This window comes from Mobula hypostoma, chromosome 7, assembly GCF_963921235.1.
Source record: "Mobula hypostoma chromosome 7, sMobHyp1.1, whole genome shotgun sequence".
In the NCBI taxonomy this organism is placed as follows: domain Eukaryota; kingdom Metazoa; phylum Chordata; class Chondrichthyes; order Myliobatiformes; family Myliobatidae; genus Mobula; species Mobula hypostoma.
Window position 1 is genome coordinate 56,088,444 of NC_086103.1, and position 17,518 is coordinate 56,105,961.

Consider the following 17,518-nt stretch of genomic DNA (forward strand, 5'->3'; position numbering starts at 1 on the left):
GAAACTGCACTCTGAATAATGTTCAAACACTCCAGGAAGCTACTGAAAGGAATGGAATTGCCCAAGGGAAATAAGTTATCAATGGCATGAGTCTGGGAATTAAGCCACAATAGTCATGCTCCAGCACTGGAAGGCTCCCTGGAACAAGATATCTTTCACTACTCTTGAGCAAAGAAGTGACAGACATCACTGTAAATAACACAACTAGACACAGAAAGAACAAATACAAACACCAAAGAAGGATTTGCTTTCAGAAAACAAACAAAAAAAAATCACATGTTGCAGCAGGTCCATCACAAGACTAATCAATCATCCAACTATGCTTTGCATCTGTAGTAGTTATCAGGGACAGATCATTTAAAGTTGCAGAGAAATGGGAACCAGTGTGGTAGGGCAGATAGTGGAGAGGTTGTGGGAAAATATGATGTCAAGCCTACATACAAAGATAGGAACCACAAGGTTGAGAATGTTCTTGAGTTGTGTATATTTCAATGCAATGACTATTGTAAGTAAGTGAGCTTAGAGCATGGATCAGCACATGAAATAATGACATTGTAGCCACTAGTGAGACAGTGTTGTAGGAAGGCAGGACTAGTAGCTCAGTATTTCCATTGTTTTAGATGTGATAGATAGGGAAATATTAAAAAGAGAGGGGGCATGACAAGCCAGGGAAAATGCCACAGTTATCCTCACATAGTACAGACTGGAGGGCTTGACTATTGAGGCTGTATAATGGAACTGAGGAATAAGAGAGGGATGACCACATTAATGGATTATATATTATAGACCACCCAATAGTCAGTGAGATTTAGAGGAGCAAATTTATAGAGAGATATCTGACAGAAGGAATTTAATGCAGACAACCGTGAGGTGTTGCACTTCAGGGGACAAACCAGGGTAGACTTACATAGTGAATGGTAGGTTACTGAGAGGTGTGGTAGAACAGAGGGATCTGGGAATACAGATCAAAAATTCCTTGAAAGTAGCATCCCAGGTAGACAGGGTCATAAACAGTTCTTGGCACACTGGCCTTCATACAATAAACATACTGAGTATAGGAGTTGGGATGTTATGTTGAATTTACATAAGACATTTATGAGGCCCAATCTGGAGTATTCTGTGCTGTCCTGGTCACTTACCTAGAGGAAAGATATCAATAACTTTGAAAGGGTACAGAAAAAATTTACAAGGATGTTGCCAGGACCCGAGGTATAGAGAAAGGATGAATTAGTTAGGATTTTACTCCCTGCATTGTAGGAGAATGAAGAGAGATTTGATCAGGATACACAAAATTATGAACTGTATAGATAGGGCTAATGCAAGCAGGTTTTTTTCCATTGAGGTTGGGTGAGACTAGAACGAGAAGTCAAAGGCCAATGGTGAAATATTTAAGGGGAACTTGTTCATGCAGAGGATAGTGCAAGTATGGAAAAAGCTGCCAGAAGTGGTGAATGTGGGTTCGACTGCAACATTTTAGAGAACTTTGGATAAGTACATGGATGGAAGGGATATTGAGGACTATAGTCCAGGTGCAGGTCAACGGGACTAGGCTGAAAAACATGACATACACCAGATGAGAGAAGAGGCCTGTTTCTGTGCTGTAGTACTCTATAATAAATTTAGCACTACCATTGATTTAAGGCATAATTTTAGATTCAGTGCAAATAAGTAACACTGAATTAAAAAAGTAAATTTCTTTAGTATATAAGCAGAGTATTTCCGTAAAGCTAAAAACACTTACCCCTATAGCCTTCTGGCTTACTGGTGGAACAGGCCCAGAAAAGCATCCTAGTGTTGATGAAGTTTACTACCTCTGGAGAGCACATTGTATTACTGAGGTAGAAACAAATTGACATTTAGTTATCCAAAGACAGAATTCTCAGGACAGTCACCTTCAATCACACACCCTCCCCACACCACTACCAATATGTAGTGGAGAAACTTCATAATAGGACAGTATCTTTATGTGGCCGTTAGTAAGCTGATGTGATACCCCTACAGTCAAGTATCCTTCTAAAGGTCTATCTAGACATGCACATAAAGAACGGCCACTTTCATTCTTACTGGCGGCATCCTGATCACTGCTCAACTATATTTTAAAAAAATTATTGAAAATTACAAAATGGAAAATAAAAGTTGTTTTTCACGGAGTCAATTTACACAGTACAAAATCAGAACCTAATCAAATCAGAATTTCAATAGTTATATATTGAAACCTTCCTCTAAAGTTGTCCAAGATTATAATTATTATGCTATTCCCATAGGGACCAAAATGAATCCTTGCCCCAATGAACCTGCTGAACCTCCACATTTTCACCCAGAGCTATCACCATTTACACAGTAACAAATACGGAATGATACTTTCCATGGTCTCTGGGACATGCTCATTTAACTATCTACTTTAATTAACAAAAAGTCAATTAACTAGTCAAAAACTGATACAGCCAATTAGTTTGTCATCCTTAATCTACATGCACATCGTTGTTAAGGCAAACATCAGCACCAAACGGGTCAAAATCAGAAATGGGCTCTCCAAGACTTGGTAACTTGATCTATTAAAGCATCAGGCCATCAGCAGCTGCATACGTTTTAAAAACATTAAAGAAAATAATATTTCATACCCAGCTGACAGTAAATCAGTAGAGCAGCCAGAAACATGTAAACAATGCCCATAAAGGTAGTTGTAGTATTATTGAAGAGACTAAACACATACAAAAACGATCAAGCTTGGGTTTTGATGAAATAACAAACCAGAGTTTAGGTACAACACACTGCACTCACCGACAGAACTCATCTGTATCCTGATGGTCATCTCCATGAAGATAAACTAATAAATAACGAAGCTCCCGTTTGGCATCATTCAGTGCCTGGATTCAGTACAAATAATAAACCAGAAATAATGAGAGCTAAATTGTACAATAATCTTCCAATCTGAATATGCAAACAGTAAAACTGACTAAACAATTTTGATAAAGGAAAATGGCGAACACTTAAATTTTCGAACTACATTTTACAGAAAATGCTTGAGTAACCTAGAAAGTCCAATCAGTACACTTAGTAGCTTGTAGCAATAAAATAAATGCCACTATTCCTCCTGCAATTCAGCTTATAACAAATAGAACTGAGTTGTTTCCTATATAGGTAGAAAAATTCAGATCAATCTGGCATGACAGGGACACATAATTAGCTTCACTGAAAAAACTGGCCATGTTTCTATGATTAATTACTATGCAAATATGCTCTTCTGTTCTTTGGCCATAGACATATTCCATTTTTTAAAAAATTTTTTTAATAAGTACGTATTAGGTAGGTAAAATGTAAAGTATTGTTCCTTTTGGACCAACATCAGAGTCTCAGCAAATTTAATTAAATTTAAAAGAAATTCACATTTTTATCATTTTCTATTAATCTGCAAAAGACTAGGTCATGTAGCATACAGTTCACAATGTTGTGCAAGGAACAAATTCACAAATCATGCTTCATAAAAATGTTGACCTGAAAGGGAGATGACAAATCCACATCGAACCACATTCCTGTAAATTTTCTGCAGTTTTGTTGTAAAGAAACTATATGTCCTTTTTTGCTTACTTACATACAGATGCTCAATCAATATGTAAGTCTCACTATTCCAGTGTTCCAACAGCATGAGAGTTTGTGATGTACAGTGCATAAGCTGCAGTATATTATATATTTAATAGAAGAATACTGATCTTCATTAATATGACACACATGGACTGGTTTCTTGTATGGAATAGCACTAATATTCAAGTTTATGTGCAGTTTATTGTCATTCAATCACACACATGTATACTGCCAAACAAAACAACATTCCTCTAGACCAACATAGCACAGCACAGTTCATACAATTCAGAGACACAACACAAAGTAAAATTACTACAAATAAATTTACAAAAAATTTACATTTATGACAGAAGTTAAAAAGTAAACAATATAACACTACTGGTGCTTCATACATGAAAAGACCTAGGTGGTGGCAGGGAGTTTGGAAGTTATTTGGCCTGGGGAAAGAAGTTGTTTCCATCATAACAGCTCTCCAAATGCTACAGTACCTCCTGCCTAATAATAGGGTGTCAAAGAGATTGTTGGATGGATGGGAGGGATCATTGGCAATGTGAAGGGCCCTGCATATGCAACGTGCTAGACAAATACCTAATGGGTGGAAGAGAGGCCCCGATGATCCTCTCAAAAGTTCTCACAATCCACTTCAGGGACTCGTGGTCAGATGCCTTGCAATTCCCAGACCAGACGATGATGCAGCTGGTCAGGACACTTTTGTTTGTGCTCCTGTAAAATATGGTTAAAGTTTTGGGGGTGGGGGGGGTGGGGAGAAGACAGCCTCACTTGCCTCAATCTTTTCCAAGAAGTTGAGTTGCTGCCATGCTTTCTTGACCAAAAAAGTGGAGTTCAGGGACCAGAGGAGACTGTCTGATATGTGAACTGCCAGAAACTTGGTACTCTTAACTCTCTCCACGGAGGAGCTGTTTATGTGCAGTGAGAAGTGGTCAGGCTGTACTTTCCTAAAGTTAATAGTCATCCACAAATATTAACAGTGGTGGCTTCAAAAATAGTTTACCATTACAATTCTTGAGGATTGTAGACAATATCTGCAGAACCAAAAGTGGGTGGAAGTAGAACTTCAAATCATTACAACTGCAGAACACTCTCAACAGCAAACTTCAAATAAAATTTTAAAAAAGTACACTTATACAAACCTGACTGTATGTTCCTTGATAGAAGACTGGATGAATCCTCCCATATTGTTCCTCAAAATTCTGAATGAATGAAACTACATCTCCAACAGGGTCAGTTACGCGGCTCCGAGGATCTGGCCGAATAAATCGTATTGCAAACCTATGCAAAACAGAGTTTGTTTACTAATTTACAGGCCCTACCAGCCCAATGAGCCATGCCACCCTACAATCCTCCTATTTATCCCTAATCACAGGACAACTTACAATGTCCAATTAACCTACTAACCAGTACACACTTCAACCATGGGAGGAAACCAGAGCACCTGGAGGACACCCACATGGGTCACATACTATGGAGAACATACTAACACGTTATAGACAGCGACGGAACTAAAACTCCAACTCTGATGACCCGAGCTGTAATAGAGTTGTGCTAACCACTATGCTAGCATTCAACTCAAGCTAGATTTTTAATAAATATATATTAAACAAACCATCAGAGAATCTCACCTAAAAATGTCCAGTAGCGTGTAATAGGTGAATCGGAATGGAAGCATTATCAAGTAATAACTCCATCCTAAGAGGCCCTGAAAAATTGAACAGGCATCATTAATACCCATAAAGGGGAAACTCAGAATCCAGTTTAATATCACCAGCATATGTCATCAAATTTGTCGTAATCTTAAATAAAAACTTGAATTTCAGTCTAACCTAGCACACAAGGTGATATACTGCTTCACCATACTATCTGCCAACCCAGAAAGGAAACAAAGCTACAATGCAAGGTAGAAAGCTTATGCAATTCAAGTAAGGACTGATCTAAGAAATTCCTTTAATATCAATTACTTTCCAATTTAGTTCATTTCTAATAGCAAATGTCATCCTGTCAGGCTTTTTCAGGAAAATTAATACATAGAAAGAAAGTGTGACCTGGTCACAAGATGGGACTATGAAAAATAGGGGACCATTTTATGAACACAAAATTTAAAAAATGAGTGCACTATGAAAAATACACCAAATTTAGTTACAGTATAAACAATTCAAAATACAATAATAAAGTACAATTTCAATTGAACTCTAATGAATTTTACAAAATAAATAACTCTAAAATGTAGTTACCCTGGGCTGTGGCCTTGAAACTACATAACTATAGACCCGGTGGTCAGCTGTGTGGACTTGAAGTGGTCGAGATGAAGGTGGGTTGAAGACGCTGGGAACTCCTTCTTGTTCATTTAACCTATCTTGAACAGCTGCCTAGAAAATACATGGAGGTGTTTAAGAAACAAAACTGAATCAAGAATAAACCCAATCCTTATTAAAAACCTCTATTAAAATGAACAAATTCATCCAACCATCGAAGTATATGGGTTATATTAAAAGCACCATACACTTTATGGCAATGCAACAATATTAACATGCATAACAAAGAATTTTTAAATTATACGTAATTTTAAACGAACAGGAAATGGCCATACCATAACCAACGATAATATTTTACATGCATATTAGAAAATTTGCTTTCTTTACCTCAATATTCCAATGGTGCTGTTCCAGCGTGCGTCGACATTGGTCCATTGAGTCGATACCAGTCAAGTCCTGCAGTGAAATGCAACAAAAATTATTTTAAAAATCAGTCACATTTTCATCTTTTAAACAATAACTTTAATGCTCTGATTGTTAAAGATGTTGAATGATAACTTATTTATGAGTTCTATTAGGCAAGTTTCCTCTAACTTTAGCATTTTTAATTAAAAGTTATCTTCTGTCGTGGTACGAAGAGCTCTGAAACTGGTACACAATGCTCAAAAATACAGAGTTTTGATTCTTCTGCATCATTTCAGTATTTAATAGCATTAATTTAGTCTCTATTTTGTATCGCTGCTTATACAATATACATTTTATACAAGTATAAAATTCCACCAATATTATAAAACCAAAGGCATTACCTTTACTCAAAACTATACTTTCTGACTTTTACTATTCCTCTCATTAGTAATTGTCTGAAACAGGGCAAGACCATTTGCAACTCAGGTATTCCTCTCCCTAAGATTAACTTCCAACCATACAACAACTCCAAGACCAAAGTTATCGCCACTTTATCTACTTAGCATTGAAATATGACCATGTATCAATTCATCCACTGCCAAAACCCTTATCTTCTGTTGTGGTACAAGGAGCTCTGGAACTGGCACACAATGCTTAAAAATACAGAGTTTTGATTCTTCTGCTTCATTTCAGTATTTAATAGCATTAATTTATTTGTCTCTATTTTGTATCGCTGCTTATACAATATACATTTTATACAAGTAAAAATTTCCACCAATATTATAAAACCAAAAGCATTACCTTTACTAAGAACTACACTTTCTGGCTTTTACTATTCCTCTTAGTAATTGTCTAAAACAGGGCAAGACCATTTGCAACTCAGGTAATCCTCTCCCCAAGATGAACATCCAACCATACAACAACTCCAAGACCAAAGTTATCACCACATCTGCTTAGCATTGAAATGTAACCATGTATCAATTCATCCACTGCCAAAACCCTTGTCTTGACTTTTTCTTCGCATCTTAAATTGCAAATGCTGCTATTGATGTGTCCCATATAAACAAGTTAATATGACACAAACAAGTTTAAAGCTGTAATTAAAGTTTAAACTTCAAGCTATCAGTAGCTTAGGTACATGAACATGTATATAATGTCAAAATGGTCTTTTTATTTTCTTGCTTTCCTTATAAGGAATACAGGAAACTGCCCTGCCTCGACAACGTTCAATTCCACCACCTGATAATGACTGAGAAAACCACAAGTGCATTCAATTTTACCTACTTTTGCATTAGTTTCAATTACATTGGCAATCTAAAAGTACAAAAGATCAAGTGAGATATTTCATACTAGATTTAAACTATTTGAGTTTTGGATGCAAAGTGATTGAGGCCTTGTTTTCTGCAGTTTGTTCTTTTTCCAACTAATTAAAACCTGCCATTGTGCTCTTCCATTTAGTATTTTGATTTCAGGGCATTTCCTCAGAATAAAATTATAACTATTTATTTAAACAATTTCAGGATTTAACCACATTTTAATATGGACACAGAACATAGAACAGTACAGCACAGTATAGGCCCTTCAGCCCACAATGCTGTGCTGACATTTTAACTTACTTTAAGATCAATCTAAATCTTCCCTCCTATTGAACCCTCCATTTTTCTATAATCTATGCCTATCTAATAGAGTTTCCTAAATGCTCATTTATCTGCCTCTACCAGCACCCCAGCAGGATATTCCACAGACCCAACACTTTGTGTGTAAAGAACTTGCCTCTGAAACCCCCTATACTTTCCTCCAATCATTTTAAAATTATGCCCCGTTGTATTAGCCATTTGCAACTTGGGAAAACGTCTCTGGCTATCCATTCAACCTATGCCTCTAATCATCTTTTACACGTCTATCAACCTTTCATTCTCCTTCCCTCCAAAAGAAAGAAGCCTTAGCTCACTCAACCTATCTTCAAAAGACATGTCCTTAGTCCATGCACCATTCTGGCAAATCTCTCTAAAGTTTTCACATCCTTTCCATGAGGTGACCATAACAGAAAGTGAGATTCTAAGTGTATTCTAATCAGGGTTTTATAGAGCTGTAACATTACCTCACAGTTCTTGAACACCTATACACCATAAACTTCTTAAAAACCCTATCAACTCGCTCGACAGCTTTGAGGGTGGTATGGCCAAGTACCCCAAGATCCCTCTATTCCACCACACTGCTAAAGATCCTGCCATTTACACTGTATTCTGCCTTCAAATTCAAAGTTCCAAAATGAATCACTTCACACTTTTCCAGCTTGAACTCCTTCTTCCCAGCCCTATATCCTGTCACTATCCCATTGCAACCTACAATAATCCTCCGCACTATCTATAACTCCATAACCTTTGCGTTTTCTGTAACCTTCCCTTCCACTTCCTCATCCATGCCATTTATGAAAAGCACAAAGAGAAGGGGTCCCAGAACAGTTCCCTGATATCCAGGCAGAATATTCTCCATCTATTACCACCACCTGGAGTTATAGGTCTATGGGGAAAGCAATTCTATATTCACACAGCCAAGTTTCCTTGGATTCCATACCTCCTGACTTTGTGAATAAGTTTATTTATTGGGGGAATCTTATCAAACATCCTACTAAAATTCATATACACCACATCCACTGCTCTGTCTTCAATGTGCTTTGTCACATCCTCAAATAATTCAATCAGGCACCTCAGCCATAACCTGACCCTCACAAAGCTACACTGAATAACCCTAATCAAGACTATTGCTTCACCAAATACTCATGAATTCCGTCTCTAAAAATACTCTCCAATAATTTGTCTATCGCTGAAGCAAGACTCACTGGACTATAATCCCCAGGGTTATCCCTACTCCATTTCTTGAACAATGGAATAACATCTGCCACTCTTCAATCACCTGTGGTACTCCTGTGGTAAGTCCACAAGACTCCCAATTTCATTTAATCCAAAAACCGGATATAAAATATAGAAAAAGCATTTAAATGGTGAAATCAAATTAATGCTTTTGAATAAGTTTCTGTATAGAATTTTAAGTTAAAGTTTTAATAAAAGTGTAAACACTGTTCTGTGGGTTTATTATATTCCAGCTCTACGAGGACTCTTTAGTAGATTTCATTAAGTCAAAATTATGGAGTTTAAGTATGCACTATCTGCAAAATTAAAGTTAAATTGGTTACCGTTAACATTTGTTGCCAGGTAATGTTTATCTTGTACTTAGGTGAATTAAATCAATTCTACTTTTTCAACCGTTAGCATTTCTACTGTGGAAAATACGTTAAATAATATTGTCACTGATAAACCGAGGCAAGGGTGTAATAATTTGTGTCAGATCGGGCTTTACCATAAAATTTTATGAGTAGGGAAAATGCCACAGGTGCAGAGACTTCAGCGTTTCAGTATGATTAAATGAATCTTAAAAATGAATTAAAAAGTGGTCTGGAAAAGTAACCAGTGTCACTTTCAGTGGTATTGCTTTACATTAAGATATTCACCTGAAACTGCAACAGTTTCTCTGTCTGTTCTTGCGTTAGTTCCTCCTCTTCATTCCCAGGCGCCGCCATCTTGGACTTTGCGTTTCAGGCCTGTGCGGAAGTAGATGATCTTCGGGTAAAGTCACATTCATAAAACCCAAAAAACTACAGCTCAAGGCTATTCCACTTCTGACCTCGGGTTATGATTCGAGAACTAGACCAGGCATTTGCGCGGATCAGGATTTGGATTTTAATGCGCTCGTTCCCGGCCAGTGCGCCAGTGCCGAAGGCAGCCGAACCTCTTCGGCAATTGTCGGGCCCTCCCAATGTCGACCTCAGCCAACTCGGTTAGCGGCGGAGTGGCAGGATGAGGGAATTCTCTTCTTCCGAGGCTGGGCAGTGCGGAGTGAGCCTGCAACACGCGGAAACGCGGGTCCCGAACGCGGCCGTCTCGATTCCGGTCCGGGGTTCTAGAACTCGGACCCCGCCGAAACTCTCAGACCACTTCTAAAGACACGTGTCTTTTCGTCTGCTTTTTTTTTAAAAAAAGCTCACCTCCGGAAATATTGGACCACAGAGGCCAATCACATACAATATTGCGTTTAATCATTGACGTGCATTACCCAACGGAGTCATTCAAATAAAGAAATTTAAACAACAGGAAATGCTGGAAACACTCAGCGAATCAAATAGGATCTGGTGTGGCAGGAGCTGCTAAATGTTTCCAGCCTCTTCTGTGTCCTTTTTTAAAATTATACTTTATCAACAGCTCTTTGATTTTCTTGTATAATTAAAACAAACACGGTAGGAAGAATTATGCGCATATTTTGCGATTTCAAATTTATCGCCATGTTCATAACTTTCAAAAAACTGAATAACTAATAACATTTTTAAAATACTCCTTATATTGTTGCACGTCTTAGAACAACACCAACGCATTCCAAAGGAAAAGATTCTTTCTGGCAAACTCATACAAGAGAAGGATCTGTAGATGTTGAAGGGTTTCGGCCAGAAATGTCGACTGTACTCCTTTCCTAAATGCTGCCTAGCCTGCTGAGTTCTTCCAGCATTTTGAGTGTGTCTTTCTGGCAAACTGATTGCATCTTCCTTCAGTTAGTCCTGACGAAGGGTCTCGGCCTGAAACGTCGACTGCGCCTCTTCCTATAGATGCTGCTTGGCCTGCTGCGTTCACCAGCAACTTTGATGTGTGTTGCTTGATTGCATTGATACTGCTTTGATATCAATTCCATGGTTTTTAGTGGGCAGAATATTGCTATTGCTCTCAGTGCTGTTAAACCATAAAGCCAAATCACTCCAGATAAATCGATCAACAGCGAATCCTGACATGAAGGGCACAATTAATGGAATCCCAAGTCAAACAAAACATCCACAATCTTGACATGTTTACAATGTTAAAAGGACTATAACAAGTTGTTAACTTTTGAATCTGCACCGTGCACTTCACTGCCCAATGTTAACTAAAAGCTTCAAGGATATGCAGTTTCAGGGAAACAGTAATGGGGAAAAGAAAAGAAACAATGTTTTAGAAGTAATAATGATGAACCTCACTATGTCATTGCTTTTCAGTTCTCCAATCATAACCCTGTGATCAGCTGCTGCAGAGTATTGAACTAAGGTAGGTAAGTCAACAGTCTGGTTGTGCTTTTGGGCCATAAACAAGGTGGCAGTCCACAGACACTTGCTTGTTCGTTCTGGGTCTAGCTTACTCTCCATATTGTAGTGCACCACAACACAGCGTATTCTAGAGGGTTGGCGTACAGTTTCTGACATGATAAAGTTTCAAGCTTATATTTCATTTATAATGAGGCTTATTGTTTGTAATCAATTAAAATATGGGACTGAACGAGTTGAAAGAAAGGCAGCCAGGATGGTCTTTGGCTTCATTGTTTCCAAGCAAAAAAAAAAGAATTACTGAGAGTTTTGTCCACCTAATGGTTGTTGTAAGTGGTCACATTGTTTTGGCAATAAGTCACTGTCTAACCACACACCTGGAGAATGAGAGTTTAAACAATTTACTGGAATGTGATGTACATAAAAACAGATCAAATTTCAGATATATGTGGCATCTTGTTAAGCTGTTTCTGTCATACAACTCAGAGCTCTCATAATTATCAATGTTATATGTTTTATCATGACTATATAGCACATAAAGATGACGAAGGTATTTTTGCTTCTTTAGATGAATTGCATTAAATACAAATATCTCATGGCTCCTTTTCAAAGAATTACACATCACTATTAAATTGATATTTATATGTCTAACCTTTTTTTTTACAATGATCACAATTGTAGAATATTCACTATAAAGCAAGTGGAAATGATCTGTGATATAAACTATTGTGGAGACAGAACTCAGAAATTCAACAATAATTTACTTGCAACCTATAATCTAATAAAAAGTCCCAAAGCAATTAGTAGGAGTATAATCAGACAGATATTGACCCTGAGCCAGTTAATCTGACATTGCTTAAACATAATCAGGTGCTGTAGACACAACTTGTCTTTTGGTATACACCCAAAACATAATGCTGGAGAAAATTCACACATGAACAGTAGAAGAATTTCATAATTCAACCCATACCATTCAGGAAAATGTTAAAAGGAGTTTTTTTCTGGTTAAGGTTATAACAGCCAAATCTTAAAACATTTTGGTGAAGTTGTGCCCTTTAAAAGATTTGTCCCATTGTCTTTATATATGTTACTATTTTTCCATTTGTAATATTTAATTGGCATAAAACTTCCTCTATTTTTACAATATATTTCTACATATTTTCTGAGGAAAAGATGATTCTTCATAATATATAAGTAGAATTAATACAATATTTGTCATAGCTCTTAATTACTATCAATGGTATAAAAGAAAAATGTTAAATTAATAAAGTACTATGAATACTTACATGTCATCCCTTAGTAAAAGTAGAAATTGATGGCTATTAAAGTCCCTAAGTTTTGTAGACACATGGAGAGCAATATTATTTGAATAATAATTAATTGAAGTGGCTTAGGAATGGCCTGGTTTTAAGACATTTGAGGTAGCTGTAAAATTGAGTTTGAGTGCAATGAGATTGATTTTAAGATGAATTTTATTTAAAGGCTTCCAATGGATGAACTTTTTTAAGATTTATTTGCTGGATACAGAAATTGCCATTCAGGCCAGCAGTTACACATAACTGGACTTTTCAGAGAGCAGTTAAGGATCAATAGTACTATGAATCTCAACTAATAAATAAGCCTGACCTCATTGGGAGAACAGGTTTCCTACCCTTAGAGTGCATTTGTGAGACTATTTTTATAACAATCCATTAGTTTCATGGTCACTATTGCTGATATTCACTTCTTACTTCCATCTTAATTTTGATTTAATTTATTCACTAAATATAAATCCTCCATCCATCAGGATAGGTTGTGCCTCCATTTCTCTAGATCCTGAGTCTCAGCCTCTAGATTCCCAGTTCATTAACAAAAATATGCTAGTAGTAGTTAATAGAAGTATGGAAATAAGAGGTTGTATTAAAATGCAATTCAAGTTTGAAAGAAGAACCAAAGTCTGTACACTCTACTGTATATTGTGTACAAAGCAGGCATTTCAAGCAAATACCTCCACATCGCTGAGACTGGAAAATAAACACATCATTTGAGACAATGCATGAAAAATTTACTAGATTAGTCCGGGAGGAAAGACATAAGTAACCTAGAAAAATAAAATTCTTACTTTAGTTGAGAAGACTTGAGAGTTGGTTTAAAAGGTCTTCAGTGGCATTTGAGGAAAGCAATGCATAAATTGAAATTACTTTCCTGAGGGAAAAGTGGAGAACCAAAGAAAATGGGGAGATAAGAATTGAGTGAAAAATAGAAATTTACAAAATAATAAGTTATGATTTGGACTAGAGTTCACTGTCTGAAGGAGTGAATATCTCTTATTTCCATACTTCAATTAATTTTTCATGCATTGTCTCAATTCACTGACTTGTTCATCAGTCACTGAAAGTAAGCATGCAGGCACAGCAGGCAGTGAAGAAAGCTAATGGCGTGTTGGCCTTCATAACAAGGGGAATTGAATAGAAGAGCAAAGAAGTCCTTCTGCAGTTGTACAGGGCCCTGGTGAGACCACATCTGGAGTATTGTGTGCAGTTTTGGTCTCCAAATTTGAGGAAGGACATTCTAGCTATTGAAGGAGTGCAGCGTAGGTTCACGAGGTTAATTCCCGGGATGGCGGGACTGTCATATGTTGAAAGATTGGAGCGACTGGGCTTGTATATACTGGAATTTAGAAGGATGAGAGGGGATCTTATTGAAACATATAAGATTATTAAGGGATTGGACACGCTGGAGGCAGGAAACATGTTCTCGATGTTGGGGGAGTCCAGAACCAGAGGCCACAGTTTAAGAACAAGGGGTGGACCATTTAGAACGGAGTTGAGGAAAAACTTTTTCACACAGAGGGTTGTGGATCTGTGGAATGCTCTGCCTCAGAAGGCAGTGAAGGCCAATTCTCTGGATTCTTTCAAGAAAGAGTTAGATAGAGCTCTTAAAGATAGCGGAGTCAATGGATATGGGGAGAAGGCAGGAAAAGGGTACTGATTGTGGATGATCAGCCATGATCACAGTGAATGGCGGTGCTGGCTCGAAGGGCTGAATGGCCTACTCCTGCATCTATTGTCTATTGAATGAAGGAGATTTGGACATGGCCTTTGAAAAGAAATTAGGCAATCATGTGAAGGAAACTAAGTTCAGAGAAATCGTAAAGTGGCCAGTGAATAGAACTAATTAAAGTAAAATAGAAGTGCTGTAAACACAGTGCAGCCCAAGCAGCACCTGTAGAGCAAGAAATAATTAATGTTTAAGATCGATGACCCTTTATTAAAATTCTTCTGAGCTTGCAATATGTTAACTCTGTTTCATACTCAATGACTACTGCCTAAGGACTTTAATTTTATTTCAGGTTTGTAAGCCTGCAGTATTTTGCCAAAGGACTAACTGGATTGCTCTAACAAAGAGGCAAAGTGAGCTCAAGGGATTAATGATCTTATTTTATGCTATTATACATAATTTTAAAAAAGTTAACATTTCTAGTTGAGACCCTGCATCAAGTTAGAGTGCTGATGGAAGATCTCCACCTGAAAGATCCCCTAAGTCTGTGTCTTGGCTGATAAACCCACTGATTTCCTCCAGCAGTTTTGTTTTGCTGCCGAATCTAACATCTGCAGCCTCTTGTGTCTAGTCACTGACCTTCCATCAGAATAAGAGATAGTTAGAAACTTAACATGCATTGTATTGCAAAACAGGAGTGCAGGAAACAACACATATTTAGAATGAGGATGCTGTCTTAAAGAAGGTGACTAACAAGCCAAAATGTAACTAATAAGCTCTCAAAAGCCCCTGTGAGCCCCTGTCCGTCAGCACCTTCATCATTTGTATCAGTTAATCTTGGTTTTGATATTATAGTTTTAAGATTATTTGTTGATAGACTTGATGTAACGAGATGGTAAACTTGAAATGCTAACTTTGTTTCTCTGTCAGCAATTTTGACTGGCTTTCTGGGATGTTTCCAATTTGTCTCTTTATACAGTATATCAGGTTTTCAGCATTTTCGTTTGCTACATAAAGTTTTATTTTCACTTACTGTCCTGTTTTATTGTCTGAGTTTTTTTTTGATTTGGCACCCTGAAGAAGCAAGTATTTTTATTAGATTATTTTTAATGGTGATAAATGGTTGCCTCATTAATCCACTAGGAAGGATAGGACATTGTTGTTGGCAGATAGCAGAAAAATAAAATGAATACTGCAATATCTCCACTACTCTGTAGCAAAATAAAACAGGAAATATTGGAAATATTTAGCAGGTCAGGCAGCATCTACAGAGAAACAAACTGAGTTAACGCACGAGGTCAATTACTAAACCTCTAGCTAAACTGCAAAATTGTACATTCTGCAATATTACATCTCAGCTACAAAGGTTTGAGCCAGTACATCAGTGACATATGCTACCCCGTACACTAACAATACATATATAGCTAGAGGACCGATATTTAAGGCAAGAGGGAAAAGATATAAAATGGACTTGTTTCCAATTTTTCACTCAGAGGGTGTCAGGCATTTGGAATGAGCTGAGAGATGAAGCTGTAGAGGCAGGTAATTTTACAACAGACATGCAATGGCAGGAAAAGTTTTGAGGGGTAATGGCCAGATTGGATTAGCTCAGATCTAAATCTTGGTCAACATGGGTGAGTTGGGCCAGAAGGTCTGTTTCCATGATGTATGCCTTGATAACATGCACAGAGAAACTGGCTCCTTTTGTGCCGGTCTGGCAAGGAGGCAAACAGCAACGGCACAAGAGCGAAGCAGACAAAAGGGTGGATATGCAAATACTTTGGTAAGCAGCTACCAGGCAGCGTGAAAAATGCAAGGCCCATCTGCAGAGCTTTTGAAGAATGGTCTCGGCCCGAAATGTCACCTATCTATTTATTTCCTTTGATGTTGCCTGACCCACATTCCACCAGCATTTTGTGTGTGTTGCTTTTGAGACAGGTAGCCTGATTTGCTGATTGGGCACAGTCAGTGACACCAGTTCGAGAACTTTAATTGGATTAGGTGTTAGTGCGATATCTTCACCAGCAGAAGTGTAAGAGGGGCACCTCTTTCACCATCATAGGCCCTCAATTCAGCCAATGCTGCAACTTATCCCTGACAACTAAGGAAGGATGACAATTGATTCTCAATAAGATAGTAAGATTATTTTTTAAAATATAAAAAGCAAAAAATATATTTATTTATTTTAAATTGCTTCTCTCACTAATCACCTCTGAAAAAATATGGCAACTGATTGACTTTTGCAAATAAACACTTATAATAAAAATTTTTTTTTTTAGGCATCCATTAGTCTTATGAGACCATGGATTTGCACCTTGGAAGGTTTCCAGGGTGCAGGCCTGGGCAATGTTGTATGGAAGACCAGCAGTTGCCTATGCTGGAAGTCTCTCCTCTCCACGCCACCGATGTTGTTCAAGGGAAGGACATTAGGACCCATACAGCTTGGCACCAGTGTCGTCGCAGAGCAATGTGTGATTAAGTGCCTTGCTCAAGTGTGGTCATCCAAGGCTCGAACTAGCGACCTTCAAATTACTAGACGAACGCCTTAACCACTTGGCCATGCACCAACACACTTTGTAATTTGCCCTCTTCTGTAAATCATCTGTTTCCTTAATAACAGGAATTCTGCAGATGCTGGAAATTCAAGCAACGCACATCAAAGTTGCTGGTGAAAGCAGCAGGCCAAGCAGCATCTATAGGAAGAGGTACAGTCGACTTTCAGGCCGAGACTCTTCCTTCAGTTAATCCTGACGAAGGGTCTCGGCCTGAAACGTCGACTGTACCTCTTCCTAGAGATGCTGCCTGGCCTGCTGCGTTCACCAGCAACTTTGATGTGTGTTGTTTCCTTAATAGTTCAGCCCCAGTTCATCACAACTCTGTTAAAAGTTATTGACCTGAAATATTAGCCCTATTTCCCTCTTCACAGAGACTACCTAACCTCCTGAGCATTTTCTTTTGTTTTCCTGTTTATTTTATATTGCATATTTCCAGCATCTGCAGTGTTTTACCTTTGGCTCAGTTCTCCTGAACTGGTTATGTCAGTCTGAAAGAACAGTTCCGGCAAACCACGACTGTGCCGGAGTGTCACGCCTCCGAGTTGAAGCATTGACATGATAATCTGGCTGGAATGTAACCTTTGCACCACAGGGGCGGTCACGCG

General features: G+C 37.9%; 1 protein-coding gene across 1 annotated transcript in view; it reads right to left on the bottom strand.

Annotated features, from left to right (window-relative positions):
- The window catches only part of faf2 (Fas associated factor family member 2), a 48,048-nt gene extending 30,561 nt beyond the window's left edge, over positions 1-17,487 (bottom strand). The window contains exons 1-8 of the mRNA XM_063053456.1: positions 17,367-17,487; positions 9,769-9,858; positions 6,240-6,308; positions 5,832-5,966; positions 5,223-5,299; positions 4,734-4,872; positions 2,782-2,867; positions 1,742-1,833 (exon numbers count right to left, since the gene is read on the bottom strand). Coding sequence (XP_062909526.1) covers positions 1,742-1,833; positions 2,782-2,867; positions 4,734-4,872; positions 5,223-5,299; positions 5,832-5,966; positions 6,240-6,308; positions 9,769-9,837 — 667 coding nt within the window. The 5' untranslated portion in view covers positions 9,838-9,858; positions 17,367-17,487. The remainder of the gene's footprint in view (positions 1-1,741; positions 1,834-2,781; positions 2,868-4,733; positions 4,873-5,222; positions 5,300-5,831; positions 5,967-6,239; positions 6,309-9,768; positions 9,859-17,366) is intronic.
- Positions 17,488-17,518: the final 31 nt, after the last annotated feature.